A 21,630-nucleotide genomic window follows, 5' to 3' on the forward strand; every position below is an offset into this window, starting at 1 on the left:
CCATTAAGAGTTCCTTGTTTGAATCCTGTAGTGTAGTTCTCGGTGTTTTTGATATCGTGACTTCATGTAACAGAAAAAAGCTTTTGAACTCCTTCCCACCAAGTAATGAAGAAAGGAAGGATGTTTGTGACTCCCTTGGACCTGTTTGGGGCTCCCCTGCTGAAAGTGCCTGTGGTAGTGGATTGTACTGGCAACATGGTAATATGGTACTGAGTCTGAGTTGGTTTTGGAACACCTTCCTAAAAAAATCCTTATGCAGAGAAACTGGGAACACTCCACTGTCTACTTTGAATACAGGGGCGTTGCATCTTACGCGGGGGTTAGGTTCTGAAGTCCGCGCATAAGGCGAAAATCGCATATAGTCAAACAGTCATTGAGTGGAATGGTGGGCGGAATCGCCCGCACTACAGGTACAGTATTTAAATTATTTTTCTCTTTTTTGTTTTGTTTTGCAGAGCGCGTATAGTGAAAATCGTATAAATTAAATGCGCCTATTGCGACTCCACTGTACATAATGCTGCTGTACCTGCAACACTGCTGTATGCAGGATGAAAACACCTTTATGGTTACTGCTTACCGCCTAGAATCAACAGGTCACTGTGCTAATCTCCGCTGCAATGCTTTGATAGGCTTATGTAAGGGTGATTCCAGTATTCATATAGAATTGTTTTTCACTTCAGTGTAGTGAAAGAAACTTAATTTAAAAACAATACTTGGTTCAAATCTGAGTGTATTATGGGTGAGACAAATCATTGAGCCCCAAAACTCAAAAAATCACCCACTTCGTACATTTTTAAACATGTCAAACTGTTCCGTGAACAAGCAGCAATACTGGATAATTGTGGGAATATGCTGTTGTACAGTTTGTCATATCTGTCATATAGCATATTACAGAGTGGAGAACCTTGTGTGCAGGAGGGAAGGAATGATGACTAGTAGAGCCTTGTCTTGTAACTTAATGTATTAAATACCTTGCTGAGTGTATATTATATTTAAGGCTACGTTTTAGTCATGGGTATTTTTAGTAGAGGTCACGGGCAATAAACAAAAATTTGTGGCTCGTCACCTGTCCATGACTTTTACTAAAAATACTCATGAATAAAACGGGGTGGGGTGGGGGGGGCTGCCCGCAGGCCTCATGGGTGCTGGGGGAGGGCGACCTGGCTGCTGGGGGGTGGGGTGGCAGCCTGGGACCCCTGCTCGTGCCATGGGAGGTGTTGGTCGGGCTGGCAGGCTCCTTACCTGGTTCCGTGTCTCTCTTTCCCCCCTCGCCCCCCCAAGCAGAGTTTGGGTGTGGGAGGGGGTTGGGGCACGGCACGGGACGAGATGGGCTCTGGGTGGCACTTACTTGGGGGCAGAGGCGTGGCTAGGCAGCTCTGCGCGCTGCCTCTGCCTGCAGGCACCACCCCTGCAGCTCCCATTAGCCGTGGTTCCCTAGGCTCGTCTTTTGAAAGTGTTAAGTGTTTTGAGGATGACTGATAGGTCAGATACAAAGTGATTGCTTTGTGAAAAGTGTTCACAGATGATAGGGTATTATTTTTGGCCTTGTCTACACTGCCACTTTACAGCGCTGCAACTTTCTCGCTCAGGGATGTGAAAAAAACCACCCCTGAGCACTGCAAACTTCAGCGCTGCAAAGTGGCAGTGTAGACAGTGCAGCAACGCTGGTAGCTACTCCCCTCATGGAGGTGGGTTTTTTACAGCGCAGGTGCTGCAACTACGCAGCCATGTTAAAGCGCTGCCGCAGCAGTGCTTTTAACAGTGCTAGTGAAGACATACCCTTTGTCTTTTATCATTGTGTGAGTTTGTTCAAGAGTGTAGTGATTGTCTGGTTTCATCCACATAATTGTTATTGGGGCAGTTAGTGCACTGAATGAGGTATAAGGCACTGCAAGTTTCCACAGTGCGATTTCCACTTGCTTCTCCACTGCCAGTGCAGCTCTCATTCTGTTTTTCCCCGTGGCTGGAGGACTGGGGTGAGCACGGCACACAGGTCCAGGAATGTGGCTTTGCACATCCGAGAGTTCTGCAGCCACTGCTCATCATCCCAAGCCTGCATTACAATGCGATCCCACCAATCAGTGTTCATTTTTAAGAAGCAGTGCTCCACCATCTGCAGCTGCTGTGTGAACGCCACCCACAACCTTGAATTGGTTCTCGCTATGTCCCACAGCAATCTGTCATCCAAGAACTTGTCATGTTCCTCACTGATTCAGTTCCTCTTACAGCTCTGCAGATACTGGAGAATCATGGGTCCTGTGCTTGTGATGCTTATGACAATAATGCACAGCTGTGCAGGCTCCATGCTTCTGTTGGAGATGGTGAACAATGAGGAGGGACATGCAGGTTCATGGGATTTTTACAAACGGTGCAAAAACTATGGGATATAGATGACACTATGGGATGGAGACAGTTGCACACTGGGAAGTTGACCTCTTGCTCCCAGTCACTCCTGCCCAACTCATTTCTGTCCCAGCATGCGTTGCCAAAACTTTCCAAGAAAGAGTATGCTGGGTAGTGGTTGGTTGCACGCTGGGATATGGACCAATAATGCACTGCGCTGCGCATTGACACAAGCACTCCTGATGAGTATGTGCAGTGCTGACGTGAAGAGCCAAGTGTGCACATGCACAAACAATATACAGTAGAACTTCAGAGTTACGAACAACAGAGTTTCGAACTGATCAGTCAACCACACACCTCATTTGGAACTGGAAGTACACAATCAGGCAGCAGAGGAAAAAAAAATCAAATACGGTACACTACTGCGTTAAACTTAAACTTTACTATGCAGAAGAAAAATGCTGCCCCCCCTTATTTTTCCAAAGCTGTATTAAATCAATGTTCAGTTGTAAACTTTTGAAACAGCCATAACATTTTTGAGTTATGAACATTTCAGCATTACGAACAACCTACATTTCCAAGGTTTACGTAATTGAGGTTTTATTGTACTACCTGCCGCGGCTTTATGCCAACATAACTTGTGTCGACCGAAGTTTGTAGTGTAGACGTGGCCTAAAAATGCTTTCCCAGTTCCATTGCTGTGGTTTGTCTTAAGATCTCATCCCATTATTTCTTCAGTTCCAAGTCTCTTCAAGCAAAAACAGGAAATGTTAGGTTTTGGCTACCCTCTGTGTATATACTCGATCATAAGCTGGTTCGTTTATAAGCCAACCCTCCCAAGATGGATAAGTAAAAATGGAAAATTTTTATGACCCATTCATAAGCTGACCCTATAATTCAGGGGTCAGCAAACTTTGGCTCCCGGGCCATCAGGATAAGCCGCTGGTGGGCCGAGATGGTTTGTTTACCTCGAGCATCCGCAGGCACGGAGGTAAACCTAAGTAAACAAAGTGTCCCGGCGCGCCAGCTGCTTACCCTGACGGGCCAGGTCAGCAACTGGTGGGGAAATGTTTTGGGGTGGGAGAAGCTGATCTCACCCCTAGCCCGGGACCCCCACACTCTCCTTATCCCATAACATCCCATCTTATCTGGGGAGGGCCAGGAGAGGATGTCTCTTTCCTGGTTGGACCTACTCCGGCAGGCTGGGCAGCGCGGTCGCAGCTTGCTCCAGCGGGCCAGACTGAGTGGCATGGCCGCAGCATGTTCCAGCGGGCTGGGCTGGGTGGCACGGCCGCAGTGTGCTCCGGCGGGCCGGGCAGCATGCCCACAGCCTGCTCTGGGGGGCTGGGCCGAGCGGCACGGCCACAGCTTGCCAGCCCTGGAGCTGCAGCTGCTTCCGAGGCTGGGGGGAGAGCAGCGTGGCCAGAAGCGGAGAGACTCTGGCCCTGCCTCTTCCCTTCTGGCTCTACTGGCTGTGCTGCCTCTCCTTGCTCCCTCTGTTGGAGGGGGGAGGGGCTGTGTCCCCCCTTCTCCCTCTCTATACCTGTTCATAAGCCGACCCCCTTCTCTGGTGCTTCCCTTTTTTACTTAAAAAATTTGGCTTATGAACAAGTATATGCGGTAAATAAAAAAGGCAGGGTGAGGGGGAGCATGCGAAGTAGAGAACAACCCCCCCCAGGCATTCTATGGTCTTTATAAAGAAGTGAAAGGGTATTTTTTGTCCTTTTGCTGTTGCTCACCTTCAATCTAGTGATCTAAGAATAAACCAATTTAAGAAATGGATACATTCCCATTCTCACTTGTTATCCTCTGATGCCTTTATAGTTTTACTCTAGTATATTTAATTTATATGGTTCAGTATGGTGAAGTTGCTGAAGCTCTTGATGGTACCTGTGTATTGAAGTACAAAGTAGCTGGTAACCTAGGTTATAGTAACCTCTCACGGGTTATGATTTAATAGAGAATCTTGTAACAGGGAAAGTTGTGAATAGATTTGCTTATACTTTACACCAGCCAGTTATCTGGGTTTGCAGGGGTGATAAAACACTGGCATTCTAAAATATTAGAGTTGATATGTTGTACCATGTAGTTCAGATGGAGGAGATATGCATAAATTGACTCTACAATAACACACCATTCATTTATTGTAGAAGAAAAATGAGTAAACATACCTGAATGCTTGTTGGAGCCAGAGTTAGCTAGTCATCTTCCATTAATTCCTTTTTGTTTACAGTAGCTTATTAGCAATTTCTTAGCTGTCAGACCTCTGAAATACTCAGTTCTAAATTTTTGTACAGGTTTTGGGAATCTTATGACATACACCCTCCCATGTCCGGACCTAGACATTCTCTTTTGGTATAATCTTACGGGGGAAGGATCATTGTGTAAGGCACCTGAATATTATAGTAATGCAAATGGTATAAAAACTTATATTGCCTGTACGGACAGAATTTCTGCAGCAGAGTGAAACTGAAGCAATCCCAGTGATTGCTAAGTGTTCCATGTCAGGTTTTAACTTTAGAGGCATTTTGATATCCCTCAAACCCTGAAAATGTGAATGCTAGACGCCCAATAGAAACTTTTGCATAAATATACCAAAACTTGAAATTTGTCAAGCGGTGGTATGTACATATTTAATTCTGTTAGATTGCTGCTTTATAAATTTGGCAAAGACACCATCCCTACTCCAGAGTTTGCAATATAAGCTAGACAGTACAATTCAGGCTCTTGGGGTAGGGAACCAAAAATTAGCTTAGGCATTAGGGACATAAGACTGCTAGGAATCTTAGTTCTGATTTATAAACACATGTGGGAAGCCATGTACATATGTATTCTGAAGTCTGATTTCTCAGGAAATCTATGCAAGTAAACTGGCATTAGTGAGTTTAAGACTTGGTCCTTACCAAAATCTCCATCAGAAGTCCTATATCAAAATATTTCCATTTTGCATGTAAGTTATAATGTGGATCCAGTTATGTGGGATGTAGTTAAATGCATGCTGCAGCCTGTTTTCTCTGAAATAATGCTTGGTCACCATTCTATCTTTTGCGTTACCAGTTAAGTCCTATAACTAAGTAACGTTTGAGAAGGCTGCATCTTATAGGCATGGTTTCATTAGATAAAGCTAAAGCATCTTCCTCCTCACAGACGCTTTGGCAGAAGCTCCCATGTGGTGAGCTTGGCACAAGTTACCACAAGTCATATTTGATCACTGTTTGAATGCTGCAAATAATTTGTGAGTCTATCATTGAATATTATAGGCTAATTAGTCAGCCTTTTAAGTGTTTTCTTATTTGGCATTGACATTCTAGGAATAGCTACCTTGCTGATTTGTCATTCAGTTCCCTATTTGTTTTGTTAACATAAGACAAAGAGTTATCAAATGACACCCAAAAGTGATGCTCTGTGGTGACATATTGTGCCTTTCTCTCCCTCATTCTAGGGCATATTCCCTTGTGGATTCCAGCCAAGTGTCTACGTTCCTGATTTCCATTCTCCTTATAGTCTATGGCAGCTTCAGGTAAGACTGTTCTCTAAAGCTTCTATTTATATTTCAGATGTAAACTTCATCATGAAGAGTTTTTGCATTCAGCAAATTAGTCATGTCAGTGCCTGCTTGTTAGGAGGGGGAAGACGCATTTGTCAGTTAGAGCTAGACCTATTCTAGAAGATGTAACAAAGAACTGACTAATACTTAGCAGTTAGCGGTCTGACTTTATTTAGTATGTGGGTTTGTTTCTGTCTTTCTCAGACTGATACTTGTTGTAAATGGACTTTAAATTTTTACTTTTGGTTCTGAGAAGGATATAAAGGAGAGGAAGAAAATGGAAATACCTGGTGTATTTGGAAGATCAGTTTCTGAAGTACGTAATTATGTGAAGGCAAATCAAGGTTAAAGTATGCCACAGTAGCATCAACTATGTGAAGGCAAATCAAGTATACCACAGCAGCGTTTTACACTATATATGGATTAAATTGGCCAGGGACGCATTTTCCCCATCCACTTGAAACTATCTTGGAGGCTACAAAAGGATTAAATAAGGTATTTTTGATAAATAGTCCATATAGCAAAGTCACAGAGGACTGTATAACTGCTTGCCACTGTTTTCCACATCATGGAATTGGTGGTTGCTGTAACTGAAACCTGTAAAATATATTTGAGTCTCTTTACAAATTAAATTAGTTGACCCATGCATAGCAGGAAAGTTGTGAAAGTAACTATCCATTGTATTCGGGGCCTCCAGTTTAGTTTAGAGAAACCATTTGAACTGCGGCAGTTCAGGGAGGAAGGGAATACAGAATGAACTGCATCAAGTATGAAATGTTTGACTACTTTGAATATGGCCAAGAGACAAGGTGTACCAGATGAACAAAATATGTAAATTCTAGTTAGTTGCACCCCTAACATTTTAAAAATTATGAAAAACATGTTTGCTTTATTTATCAAGCTTGGGAAAACAATAGTACATAACTTCTTGTTACTAATAAGTCTATGGTAAACAGCCAGAAATTCACAATGAGCAACTCCCTTCTCTTCATGTGTCAGTATATTTATGCCTGCATCTGTAATTTTCAATCCATGCATCTGAAGAAGTGGGGGTTATTTTACCCACGAAAGCTTATGCCCAAATAAATCTGCTAGTCTTTAAGGTGCTTCTTCATTGTTACAGTGAGCAATACATCACATCATCATTTTTTTTAATGTTCCAAAACCAGGTGAGAGTAAACTCAAGTCTCAAATGGTCCAGGTGGCAACCCTTAAGATAAAGGTTGCTGAATCCCATCATACATTAAGCAAAGTTGTATAATGCAAACAGTGATTTTTGGGGGGAAGAACTGGCTGTCCCTATCATTAAGGTTAGGCAGGTATTACTTGATATTCAGAGGGGTAATATTGCACTTTGGATAGTATTAGAGCTGAAGAAGCCTTTCATCAAAGAAAATGTTACAGAAGGTATATAAGCACAAAGGCCAAAGAAAGTATGGAGAACAAATAGCCAAGTATATTAAGATGATTAACGAATATTTAAATATTCTAGGTGCAGGAGAGTTTTGGACCCATCTAGCTTATGGCCGAGGGGGTAATTAAAGTGAATACTGTATTTGTGGAGAAGTTACGGGTAAACTTTGTAATTTTACTATAGTTGGATGTTTGGATTTACATAGCAGTAAAAAGGGTGCATAGCCATATCATAGAATATCAGGGTTGGAAGGGACCTCAGGAGGTCATCTAGTCCAACCCCCTGCTCAAAGCAGGACCAATCCCCAACTAAATCATCCCAGCCAGGGCTTTGTCAAGCCTGACCTTAAAAACCTCTAAGGAAGGAGATTCCACCACTTCCCTAGGTAACCCATTCCAGTGCTTCACCACTCTCCTGCTGAAAAAGTTTTTCCTAATATCCAACCTAAACCTCCCCCACTGCAACTTGAGACCATTACTCCTTGTTCTGTCATCTGGTACCACTGAGAATAGTCTAGATCCATTCTCTTTGGAACCCCCTTTCAGGTAGTTGAAAGCAGCTATCAAATCCCCCCCCCATATTCTTCTCTTCTGCAAACTAAACAATCCCAGTTCCCTCAGCCTCTCCTCATAAGTCATGTGCTCTAGCCCTCCCTCCCCCTCCCAATTTGCAAGATGGGAGTTCTTAAGGCAATAAAACACTAAGAGAACTTCTGCTGAAATAGGTATTATTTCCTAAAACAGCACCTGTCCCTGAAGAAAGGAAGGTTACAAATATTGCACCTATCTTCAAAAAGAAAATAGTGATCCCTGAAACTATAGATCTGTGAATCGCATCTCAGTACCATTAAAACTTTAAGGACAGCATAATACAGCACTTGGTTAAACTGTGACCAAATCATTACTACTCTGAGTAAGCTTATACTTCTCTGAACTATTATTTTATAGAAAAATAGTGAAATAATGGAAAATGTGGAGCTGTTGGATGCACTTTAGCTAATAATTAATTGGAAGATGGATTGTTAAATTGGCTTTTGAAAAAGTTCTTTGTAAGAAGCTATTAAAATAACTGCAGTTCTGTTTTGTAAAATGACTGTAAAAATGGTATTGAGGAGTTTCCATGCTGACATAGTGATTTAATGGGCTAGTTGCTCTGTAAAACAGCTTGTCTGTCTCCTTTGTGAAATCAATTTGTGATCTGATAGTCAAGCTTGGTTCTTCTCTTGTCACTAATATTTATCAATAATCTTGCAAGTGAGACTATTCTCTCATACTTTGGATTGTCTGTTTCGTTTAGGCCCTGGATAACGACTGTGCAGAAAGCTAGTGGATCAGAGATGTTGCATAGTTGTTACTGATGACATTATTTGGTTTTCAGAATCTTTAGTACTAGTAGCAATGTGCTGGCTCTACAATGCTATTTTAATCACTTTTGAGAGTAGAACATTCCTTAAAGTCCTGTTATTGATCAACATACATAAATAAGGAACAGTTGTACAACATGGCTACTCAGCATGGGCAGACACTGATAGTGGTTTGTCCCAATCATCAGCATTGGAATCAGGGTCATTAAGGAGAATTGTGGAAAACTATAGAAGAATCTAACTTAACTAGTAGCAATCAGATGAGTTGGTGGAATGATATTGGATAATTGTAATAAACATAAGGTAAATGCAAATTGAGGAAATATCCCATTTCAGCCCAGAAAGCTCATTTTCCCATCACCATGAATAACTAACATTTTTGATGCTGGTGGAGACATCTAGCTTTCTATTTTGAGTACATGGAAGCACCTTTCTGTTCGCTTTTTTGGGCAGTCTCCTCCTGCTTAGAGAGTACTTAAATTCCCTACCCCACTTTCTAATCTTGATTAGACTACAGCTTCTTAATTTAGGTGATGGTGACTTGACTTCTACTTAGCATGGGCTTGTCTATATTGGCATTTTACAGCGCTGCAACTTTCTTGATCAGGGGTGTGAAGAAATACCCCCTGAGCACAGCAGATTTCAGCGCTGTAAAGCACCAGTGTAGACAGTGCACCAGCGCTGGGAACCGCACCCTTTGTGGAGGTGGGTTTTTTAAGAGCGCTGGGAGAGCTGTCTCCCAGCACTCTGTCGCGACTACACAAGCCATGTTAAAGCACTACGGTGGCAGCACTTTAACGTTGCCAGTGTAGACTATCCCCATGTCTCCTTGCCTCATGCTGCACAAATGTGAAGTGTGCATTTTGGAAGGGCAGGGTGGAGAGTGAACTTGTGGAAAAACTCAAGTGCCAGTCTCAGTCCTTTGGCCTTTGTGACAATGCAGAAAAGGCAGGCTTTCTGTGAGGGAATTATCAAGCAGCACAGAGTTGGAAGACCTGTGATGAACAAGGCTAAGAACATGACAATCTTTTTCAATATCTTTTGAGCAGCAGTGTATCTATTGAGGCCAATGTGGCTGACTCATTGTCTTCTGATAGTTGGGAGGAAGGATTAGGTTTCTTCAAGGTTGGACTAGCCCCTAATTTTATATTCCTGTGTTGTGTTCATAATACAGCATATTCCAATCCATATAATATCTTAGTCGATTAACCAAAACTAATGTGTCCTTAGTCCTCATGTACAACCATTGTAATTAATCATCCTAACAAGATACAAACTCAGAATAAAAAGAGCAGGTGCCAAATATTGCATAGAAGCCTGAATGTAGAGATTCCCATATCTAATTCGACACATCTAATTAGATATTTTATCAACTAGGTATACACACTGCCATACCAGATCAAATAACTGACCCATCTAGTTGAATATCCTTATGTTGGAAAATATTGCAAAAGTTTAGAAAGAAGGCCTAAAATTTTATAACCACATAACTCTGCAATATTATATCATTTGGAGAATGCCTTTCTGACCACAGCTGTTGGCCACCATGTGGCTTGAATCATGAGAATTGAAAACCATGTAATTTATTCTAACTAGGAGAATCTCTCATTCTATTCTTATTCGTGTACTACTTGCACAACTGTATTTGCTTCAATAATATATTATAGGACTGAGTTCTACCAGCTAATTAATTACATTAAAGTATTAAAATAGTCAAATAAGTACTCCTTTTATATCTCAAACATGTTTATCCTTTTGTGGTGATATGCCCTCGCTTAATCTAACAAGGTTTACCACAACCAGAAATGTCATATTTTTCTTATTTCTTTATCTTTGCAGGCAGCATGGGTAAAGAATATAAAAAGACCTGTTAGCCACCAATACAAACTTGCCCAAAATAAAGAAGTTTTGACTAGTTCTAAGGCACCTGTCTTCAAAAGACCTTACTAAAACTATCCTTGTATTGTTTTGTTAGTGATTTTGAGACCACTTATATCTGACAGCAAAATGCCCAAGTTAAAGCATAAGTTGCCTACCATCTGTGGATAGTTACCTTCAGATTTTGTTCTTCTGGTTTCTGTTCTTCTCTCCCCCTCCCCCCCCTTTTTTTTTAATGGCAGGATACTAGATCCTGTGTCACAGGAAGTGTTTAACTAGAGTTTAGGGTACAGTATTACAGCATTAATGTTTTCATTCATAAAGGCCTTTGAACCCTTGCTGTTTCTATCTGCAAAGCAGGGATTAAGTGTGAGAAATACAGTAATTTAAATTTAGCTGTGATAAAGAACACCCCTGGACACCCTAGAATGTGACAGTAGTGTCATAAGGAATGTGGGGAAATTGACAATAATACTATATTCGGTCTCTTCACATGGAGAGGGTCATTAGAATTTTTCTGCAAGTTCAGTTGATTCAGATAACAGTAGTCAGAATACAGAAATTCTAGACCTAGGTTGGTGTGTTTTCCTTACATTTATTAAAAAACAAACAAAAAAAACCCCCACAAAAACTTCCATCTTGAATAATTTGCTATAAGATACAGAATTGCCCTTTTAGAAATTTGTGGAAAATAATGTATTTACTTTAGTCAGAATACTTCCTAGAAATCATTAGCACAAGGATAACCTTTTGGAGCCCACCCTGTCTGCCAAATAATGTTCAGCAAGAGACTAGATCTGTCCTGGAAATGGTGTAGGGGAGGGAATTTCCTTTGCTTTCTAGGAGTTGGGGCTTTAAGTTGGGAAGAGGTGAGGTTCTACACTAGACTGAAAGAGAAGGGAATCTGGGCCTAGTAACCCATATTTTGTAGGAAGTAGACTTGAAATCTAAATTCCCAGTCCAGAATGAAGAAAATAGTTGTGCTGCTGGGTTACAGAAGTGCAGTAATAGGATTAGTAGGGTTACCATATTTCAGCAAGCGAAAAAGAGGATGGGAGGAGCCCCACCCTAGCCCTGCCCCCATCCTGCCTAGCCCCGGCTCTGCCCCTTCCACTCCCTCCCACTTCCCGCCCCCCTCAGAACCCCCAACCCTCCCCCCGCTTCCTTGTCCCCTGACTGCCTCCTCCTGGGACCCTACCCCCTACCTGTACCCTGACTGCTCCAACCCTTATCCACACCCCCACCCCCAGACAGACCCCTGGGACTCCCACGCCCCATCCAACCACTCCCCGCCCCCCCCCAAGAACTCCCGACCCATCTAAACCCCTCTGCTCCCTGTCCCCTGAGTGCTACGATCCCTCTCCTCACCCCTGCCCCCTGACAGCCCCCCCCACAGAACTCCCAAACACCCCCCCCCGCTCCTTATCCCCTGACTACCCCTCCTGGGACCCCTGCTCCTAACTGCCCTCCAGAACCCCACCCCCTACTTATGCTTCCCTGTTCCTTGTCCCCTAACTGCCCCCTCCTGAGACCCTACCCCTACCTGTACCCTGACTGCCCAAAACCTTATCCACCCCCCCCAGAAAGCTCCCCCTGAACTCCCGACCCCCCCCCGTCTCTTTACTGCCCCCTCCAGAACCTCCCTGCCCCTTCTCTGACCCCCTTACCCTGCCGCTCATCCCGGCAGGCTGAGTAGCAGGGGAGGAGGAGCGGGGGAGGAGCTCCAGACTGCCGGAGGGAGGGAGGGAGTGATCTCTGCTGCAGGGGAAGTGGAGGAGGGGCTCTCTCTGGCTGTCGGAGCCTCATGTAAGTGGCACCATCCGGTCGGCTGCCCTGTTAGCCGCGCGCGCGCTCTGCATGGGGGGGAGTCGGGACATTTACAAATTCCCCCCGGACGCTATTTTTAGCTCAAAAAGCCGGACATGTCCGGGGGAATCCGGATGAATGGTAACCCTAGGATTAGAAAGAATTGGGTGGATGAGTAATTGGGATAAAATCCATGTGCTTGTTGGATTAATCTGGTTGAGGAGGTTCCATGGGAAGACAGCAAATCCACTCAGAAGCTTGATTTACAGTTAATCAAAATTCACCAAAGAACAAGTGCCAGGAAAACATCTGCATGACAAGAATAGTGGCACCCCAATCCAGGCAAAAGCACATTGTGGTTCTGCTTGTTGTGGTGTGGACAGAAGTTAATTTCCTTTGTGAATATGTACTCAGTTAAGAATTTCAATTCAAGCCCCTCTAATCCCCCCACTCCTTCAGCTTATGTACAATATTGTAGATTCCTTAAGGGAAGAGTAGAATCGCTCAAGGAGTTGTATGCTGCTGTGGAACTAAATGTACAAGTTCAGTGTTTAATCACATTTGTATAATAGCTTGGGCCAATTTTATTTCACATGAAAACTTACAAGATATCTTGAACACTTCCACCTATCCTTACACAATTGCTTGTCATTATCCTTCTTCTCTCTTCAGTCTTCTATATCTGTTCAAAAGTTGAGGTTCTAGTGCCTCCCAAATACCACAAGGAAACAGCCAAATCCTTGATCTCATCTCCCATATGAGTTAAATGGTCTAAACACAAAGTTGCACTAGGTTCATAAAAATTGGTTTTAAAATAGCCTGGTGAAAACTCCTGGGTGGACATTTTTCATTTGATTTAAACCTGGCTTATATTCGTTTGAGAATGTCCACATAGGAGTTGGCACCAGTTGAACAAAATTAGTTTTAAAACTAATGTTAAACAGGTGCAACGGTGTGTGTGGCCCGAACCTCAGAGTTCAGGGTTTGACTTCATCCAGTTGAGGTTCAGTATCATGAGTTGTCTCCTCACACGTTTTCGTTAGGTACTACAGAATGCTTGATGTGGTCTTCGGCAGGATGGCACTGTCAAACACTAAATCCTCCTTGAATATATACTGCTTTGGGAGGTCCAGTGGACTTGTGTAGGCTATCAAAGAAAGAGGGACATTTTCCCCTATCAGTTTTCTAAGAGTTTTGTTAGTTCCAATATGGGCTCATTCTTCACTTAGATTAGCTATAGAGCTATTAACAAGTTACAATGAGGCTGTCATTTGAGCTGAATGTGAATTTTTAAGTTAGTTCTCTATATGGAAATGCTTTCAGAGTGCTCAAATGCAATTTGAGACTGCTAGACTTCTATCTATGGCAGGGGTAGGCAACCTATGGCACACGTGCCGAAGGCGGCACGTGAGCTGATTTTCAGTGGCACTCACGCTGCCCGGGTCCTGGCCATCGGTCCGGGGGGGCTCTGCATTTTAATTAATTTTAAATGAAGCTTCTTAAACATTTTCAAAACCTTATTTACTTTACTTACAACAATAGTTTAGTTATATTTTATAGACTTATAGAAAGAGATCTTCTAAAAACTTTAAAATGTATGACTGGCACACGAAACCTTAAATTAGAGTGAATAAATGAAGACTTGGCACACACCACTTCTGAAAGGTTGCTGACCCCTGATCTATGGGGTATGATGTAATCAAAATATTTAGTGTATTTTCTCCATTTTATCGGCCTGTTTTGAGATCTTGAAGCAAATCAGTGTTCAGCCCATCGTTACTGACAGCTATCCTCTTCAAGCTTATCCATCAGTGCTGATATTGAACAACGGTGACAAGACACAGCCTTGCTGAACTCCTGTGAAAGTAGGAAACCATGCTGTGTATTTGCTCTTGACCAAATACAGATTTCCATTCCATTATAGAGCTCTTCTATGAATGACAGTCTTCCTAGGAATGCCTCATCAGATCCACTTAAGTTTGCTCAAAGGTCAGAAGGAAATCTATCAACAATGCTGTGCATGCCTTATTAAATTCAGCCATCCTCTCAAAAAGCTGTCCCAAGGTAAAGATCTGGTCAGTAGTGGCACAACAAGGTATTAAGCCACAATGAATATCCTGGCCTCTGTTTCCATGTTAATTTCTCGCATTAGCAGTGTACATTGTGTCAAACACTTGTTTTGTGATTGACAACAGCATAATTTCTCTATAGTTGATACACCGTTATCTCCCTTTTTGAACAGAGGCAGAATAACACCCTTCTTCCAATCGTCAGGGATGATATTAGTGTGCCAGATGGACTGGAAGAGTGTATGCCCAATAATATTCTCTCCTTTCTTCAGCTACTCAAGGGTCGTGTTACAAGCTCATGGTGCCTTTCCTCACTTCTGTTTAGGAACTGTAGTATGAACCACTTCTTGGTTAACAGAAAGTGGCTTTATCAGGACTTCCTGTCTCACTTCAAGCAGAAGAGGGACACTAGATGAACAGTTGAGAAGGATCTTGAAATAATCTTCCCATTGATGCAACTGATCTTACATATTGGCTCATGCTGCCGTCCCAGTTCTTTACTGGACAAGCTGATGATTTTCAACATTTTATGGATGGGAGGAACTGTAACCCAAGCATCTGGACCTGTTTATTATTTTATCAGGGCTGTCGATTAATCGCAGTTAACTCATGTGATTAACTTAAAAAAATGAATCGCGATTAACCGCAGTTTTAATCGGACTGTTAAGCAATAGAATACCAATTGAAATGTATTAAATATTTTTGGATGTTTTTCTACATTTTCAAATATATTGATTTCAATTACAACACAATACAAAGTGTATAATGCTCACATGATCATTTTTACAGTGCCAATATTTGAAATAAAAATAATGTAAATAAAAAAATTGTATTTTTCAATTCAGCTCATACACAATACAGTAGTGCAGTCTCTTTATCATGAAAGTGTAACTTACAAATGTAGAGACCCTGTTTAGCCAATAAGCAAAATATTCTCAAACACATTAGTAAATTTTCAAAATGATATAAAGGGATTTGTGTCTGATGCTAATGGGAGCTGTATGGCAAAATTATTTGCATATTGCTTTAAAACTTACCCCTACAGGTCCTAATAAAGGTCTTTTAAACACTGCTGAGAGCAAGTGATTTGAGATTTAAATCTCTCCCCATTTTTGCAATGAAAGATTTAAACTTACCTTATGGATACAAGAGGCATTATGGGAAGAAATGGGGGAGGGATAGCTCAGTGGTTTGAGCATTGGCCTGCTAAACCCAGGGTTGAGAGTTCAATCCTTGAGGGGGCCACTTAGGGATCTGGGGCAAAAAATCAGTACTTGGTCCTGCTAGTGAAGGCAGGGGGTTGGACCTGATGACCTTGAAAGGTCCCTTCCAGTTCCAGGAGATAGGATAAGAAATCAATGTCTTGTGTCCCTTAGACTTGGGGCAACTAAAGCATTTGTGCAAACAAAATGGCTTAAGTGCAGTGTCTTTATAGTTGGCTTTGCAACTTGACATTTACAGAGAAGCAAGATATATATTTTGCAGTGAAGTTGCCTTAGAGAAAGGACATGCTCTCAGGGTTCATTAGAACGCATATTAATAGTACTGAGAGAATGAAGCAGAGGGTTCCAGAAAGACCTCTGTCTTTCTCTCCATTTAAATTAACAAACCCAAAGATCACCTGTCTCCCCCTACATCCAAAAAAAAAAGGGGAGGGGATTAAAAATATCGCTACACATGAGATGTTCTATCCCATGAATCAGGATTAAGGCTTAATGTTTCTCACTGAGAAAAAAAATATTTTCAGCAGACACACACTTGCCCAGTTCTCTTGTTTTATCCCCACATCAGATCCTGCACTGGATCATTCCCTCTGTCAAGGCTACATGAGTACATTTACATTAGTAGTCAGTTTGCTACCACCCTTTCAATTAAACAGAGAAGGTTACTAGGCAGTATTTCCCACCCTGGGTCTGAGTACACTGCCTCTGCTACATTCCTATTCTCCTCTACTTTGTAAAGCTGAGGACCCAAATTCTGAGCAATACTGTTGCAGTGCATTGTGCTGCTATACATTTCTAAGGTAGCTGACGAGACTGTTTTAAGAAAAGCAGTATTGCTGTGCACTGTAGCTATACTGCAGCCACGTATTACCATGTCATCTGCGCTGGATACTGTATTAACTCTTACATAACACTAAATATTCTAAAGAAACTGCATATTTTATTGTAAATTTTTAATACTGAAAAATTAAGCCCATTTCCCCCCCTCTTCTCTCCCCACCTTCAGAAATCCCTAACAATCAAAATCCCTGTTCAAAATTTGGATCGGCAAATATCTTAGTAAAATATCACATTTTGAACCCACTGGTTTTAGCACTGGTTTGTTTGCAGTTAGACTTGTGCAATTTGGAATTAGCATTGTTGTGTCCTATTTTAGTCTCAGTAGGCTACTCATTAGTACAGGGAGCTTTATATGGGTGCCCAAATCCCTTCAGTTAAGTAGTCTTTAGGCTGGGGCTTACAGAGTTAGTGAATGACAAGATTGGGATTATTATCCATTATGTCACAGGTAAACCTTTAAATAGTGTTTTCCTCAAATGTTTCATATACCTACTATGATGGGGGGGCTGACTGGATCCTTTAGAGTATGTCTACATGGCAAATAAATAAATAAAGTTAATCCTCGTGGCAGTGAGTCCAAGTCCAGGTCTACAGACTTGGGTTTATGGGGTTCTTGATATGGTGCTAAAAATAGCCATGTAAACCCTAAAGGTTTCCAAACTTTTTGCTGGCATGATGCCATTTTAATGAAGTCTTTCCTGCATGGAGGAAGCCATTTTGAAGAGCAAAATGGTGTCTTCCGCACAATGTGACCTTGTATGTATGGCGTGCAAGGTCATGCTTTATGGAGGATGCCATTTTGTAGAGCAAAATGGTGTCCTTCATATATTGTGACCTTACACACACCATACGTGCAAGGCACACTGTGCAGGTCAAAATGGTGTCCTCCACAAAGTAGGGATCACTGCAACCCCATCTGCTGGTGGCATGACCCCATTAGGGGTTGCAACCCACAGTTTGGAAACTGCTGATATAGATGCTTCTGTGAAGCTCAAGCTCTGAAACCTGGAGGAGGGGATGGGAGGGTTTCACAGCCAAGACACTATCATACAAATAATAAATAAAATGAGGACCTACTCCAGAGAAATCTTTAACTTTGGACTTCTTCGTGTAATAATGGGAGCTATCACTAGCAATGTAGAACGTTGATCACTGACTGGGAGGAGGGCAACACCATTAACCACTAAATATATTCAAACCCCAGTACAAAGAATACATAAATCCCTCCCAGCCAAGGGGAAAACTTCCAAAAGTAAAAGCACATACTTTAATTTTTGCATGGCTTCTTTCCTGCCTGCTTGTTTCTGTTTTTGATCCAAATATATGCACGGATGCTCCCTGAGGACTGGATTCTTTTTTTTTTAATTAACAAAGGTTTAATTAACTTTTTGTCAGAGGATGCTGGGATATTTTTGTTGCATAGAACTTTATACAATTTATATTTATGATGTGGAGGCTAAGTGGTCTGAACACACTATCTTGTGTGCTTTCAGGCTTCTTGTGGGAAGGAAATGCCTTATTGTCAGGTATCCTTCCTTGTGTGTAAATATGTTGGCTTCTTGCACCTGAGAGGAAAGAACTTTCTCCTAGTATGTGTGAAGATAAAACACTGGCCTCCATGTGTCCTATGGGAAGCGCAGCAACTGCTGTGATACTTGCAGTCTTTGTCAACAAAACACGAAGGGGCTAAACACATGAAACTAAGGGTATGTCTACACTTACCGGGTAGTTCGACGGCTGGCAATCGAAGTTCCGGGTTCGATTTATCGCGTCTGGTCTGGACGCGATAAGTCGAACCAGGAAGTGCTCGCCGTCGTCTGCGGTACTCCAGCTAGACGAGAGGAGTACCGCAGAGTCGACGGGGAGCCTGCCTGCCGCGTGTGGACCGCGTCTGAAGTTCGAAGTAAGGTATGTCGAATTCAGCTACGTTATTCAAGTAGCTGAATTTGCGTACCTTACTTCAACTTGGGGGGTAAGTGTAGACCAAGCCTAAATGAGAAGAGCTACTTTTAAATTTCCTTTGAGGTCTATTGTTACTGCTTATGTCTTTTGGCTTTGCTGGGGAAGATAGCCTCACAATTCTCAGGTGTGTTGGGGAGGCTTTCAGTACTATTTCCTTTTGGCTGGCTGGCAGCAAGTCCTTCGGTGTTGTACAGCCTTTTAGTTGATATCCTGCAAGCGGTTAGTGGTTTTAGGTCATGCCTCTTCTTGAGTGTTGAAATTTATGTTGAGATTTGATTGAATTAAGCTGCTGTTACTTCATTAATTGTGCCTTGTGCTGTAATTTTTAATTCATGTAGCATAAATGAATTCTGTCTGTACTGTGCCTGGTTCACAGTTCTTATTTTCCCCAAAGCCTTCCAATGTGGGTTAGTATATTGTACTCTGAGCAGAACAAGGAAGACTTTTTTTGCATGTTTGCAGGAATCTCTTTAGCTGCATGTGAAACAAATATTTTTTAAAAATTGAGCTAATACGAAGGCATTAGTGTCCTAAGAATAGTTTTTCTGCAAATTTTCTGAGGCAGTGTGACAATGCAAGTGATCCAGGGTTGAAATTGAACTTTGGTAGTTGTAAAGTGCCAGCAGATTAGTCACTGCTTTGGCCTTAGTGTAAACTTACAGAATGTTTCCCAGTGAGGCTAAGCTGTGGCTTAAGAACCTGGCATTAATACTCTTATCCAAATTGTGCTGTTAAGATATACAGGGCAAGCAACTGTGTAGATTGCTTGCTGTTTCCAAGTTGGCAACGCTTGCTGACTTCTGCCTTTGGAATCCTCCCAAAAGTTAAATTTACCCAGCAAGCGAGTTTGTTTGTTGTTGCACTTCGCATTTAGTTTCTCAATATAATTTGTTCCCCAATGGAGAACTGATTTTTTTTCCCCCAGAGGATATTTATTGACCTCTTCACAGTTTTGATTTTGTTGGTAATTCTGCAGCAGAGAATAAGGACAAATTATAAAATGGCATTAGGTGATTCTGCCTTTAACTGGTCAATAGCTGTGGTGATACCTTGTGATGCCTACCAGTAAGCAAATGGTGTCATGTCATATTAGCTGAAAGCGCCTTCCTAGTTAATGTCTGTTGCCTATTCAGTTCACAGGTGTTCCATGTACTCTTAAAATTTTAATGTTTTAAAATATTTTCTCCAACTTTGTGTAGAAAATAGCTTTGTGCCCACATCTGCCTCCCTTGTGTGCCCCTCCACCTCTATTTTCTTCCTCCATTTTTAACTCCCAGTCCTCTTCCTGGCTGCTAGCTCTCTCCTTAAATTACAAAATGGTGCTTATTGACCTCACTATTAAAAGGCTGCTAGGAGAGGGTCTCAACTAAGCTATAGCATTTTAAAGAAGAGAATTCTGATTTTTTAGAAAATTACCATTTGAGTTTGTTCAGCTGGTTCTCCAGTGATTTGAAGTGATTCCTGGAAGCATTTAAATGGAAGGAGTGTTGTGAGCCTGTTCTTGCAATATAAATAGGGGAGACAGCAGGGAAGCAAAAATGGGAGCATAGAGGGGAGCAATGAGGAAAAGGGACGTAGAGTGTAGGGCAAGGAGGGCACTTCAAAAGAGGGATGGAGAGAACTTTTTTTAAAAAGCTGAAAACAAAATGAAGTTACAAAGAAAAGACCATTCTTTTCAGTTTTGTTTAAATTTTGAAAATAGATTATTTCTTGGAGCAACGATATTTTAAAAACATTGTATAAACTACCCGTATATACTCATTCATAAGCCGAATTTTTTTGGTAAAAAAGTGAAGCATTAAAGAGCAGGGGTCAGCTTATCAACGGGTCTACACCAAAATTTGACGATTTTAAGCTCTATTGAATTGAATATCTAATACATTATTGTTTTGTTCACCTGCAGCATTCGCAGGAATGGAGCCCCTCGGCTCCCAGTGGCTGCAGTTCGCCATTCCCAGCCAATGGGAGCTGTGGGAAGTGGCGGCCAGCATGTCCCTTTGCCTGCACCACTTCTCGCAGCTCCCATTGGCTGGGAACGGCAAACGGCGGCCACTGGGAGCTGAGGGGCTACGTGTCTGTGAACGCTCCAGGTAAACAAAACATCCCGGCCTGCTAGCAGCTTATCCCAATGGGCTGGGAGGCAAAGTTTGCCCACCCCTGAAATATGGGGTCGGCCTATGAAAGCATCATACAGCTTTTGCCATTTTTTTACTTATCCATCTTGGAGGGTCGGCTTATAAACGAACGGGCTAATGAACGAGTATATACGGTAGTTTCTCTTTAATATTTAGCATAACTATGTGGTAATCTTAGCAAGACACTTCAGTGCGTGCCCGCTTCTGTAATGTCACCTCTGTTCAGGTGACTGATACCCTGCCTTCAGCCTCATACTTTGCACCACAAGTGTAACAATACTGTACTGTGCCACAACTTGACATAATTTTATAGATACAACTTATTTGTAATGCTTGTCCCACTATCTTGGATCCGAAGCAAGGTTTAAAAAGGAAAAACGCAATGTAACTGCAACACCACATCTGTCTCTGAAAATCTTATGTAAAAAAAGTCCTATGCAAACAGAGGTTTATTACTACTTTAACTTACCACTATGATACATATTGTATTTTTGATAACTAGCTAGCTGTTAAATTCATAAGGCTTACAGGAGTATAGAATTGAAGTCTAGGACTTAAACTTTTCCATGCTTTGCTTAATCCTAAAGGTGAGTTTAACAAAATCTGTTCACTGCTCTTGAGTAATCAAAGCAGAAGAAATAAAATATTTTTAAAACTCGAAAAGCCTTTTTTTCTATGTGGTTAACTTCAGACTTCACATTTATCTAGATCTCACTGAGGAACAGTTGGCACATGTGCAAAGTTTTAAAATGCACAATTTCCTGGAACACTAAGGAATTGTTTAAAAATTGCATAGCTGTATAGTACAATAGGTAGATATTAGTGTGTACTAAATGTTAGTGTTTAATACCTGCAGAGTTGTACAAAAAATTAACAGGGTGTGTTTGCCCTGATCTGTTTGGGAAATATTGAAATTTAATCCTTTGTTTCTAATGGAGCTGAAGTAATAAAATTCGTTGTTTGTGCACCAGGATCACTGATGACAGCTCAACTTGGAGAATAGTTTAATGCTTATACTGTTGGAAAAATAAAGCTCTGTGTAAATGCTTT

At 41.8% G+C, this 21,630-nt stretch overlaps 1 protein-coding gene across 2 annotated transcripts in view; it reads left to right on the top strand.

Moving 5' to 3' along the window:
- SPPL3 (signal peptide peptidase like 3) overlaps positions 1-21,630 on the top strand; it is a 141,018-nt gene that overhangs the window by 76,313 nt on the left and 43,075 nt on the right. Inside the window, exon 2 of one of the 2 annotated variants that reach the window (XM_024198018.2) lies at positions 5,786-5,863. In XM_024198018.2, the coding sequence (XP_024053786.1) occupies positions 5,786-5,863 (78 nt within the window). Of the gene's footprint in view, positions 1-5,741; positions 5,864-21,630 lie in introns of those variants that run through there. The other variant, XM_024198017.1, reaches the window with a different exon arrangement.

The sequence above is a fragment of the Terrapene carolina genome, unplaced genomic scaffold, assembly GCF_002925995.2.
Source record: "Terrapene carolina triunguis isolate 2854851 unplaced genomic scaffold, T_m_triunguis-2.0 Scaffold790, whole genome shotgun sequence".
Classification (NCBI taxonomy): Eukaryota; Metazoa; Chordata; order Testudines; family Emydidae; genus Terrapene; species Terrapene triunguis.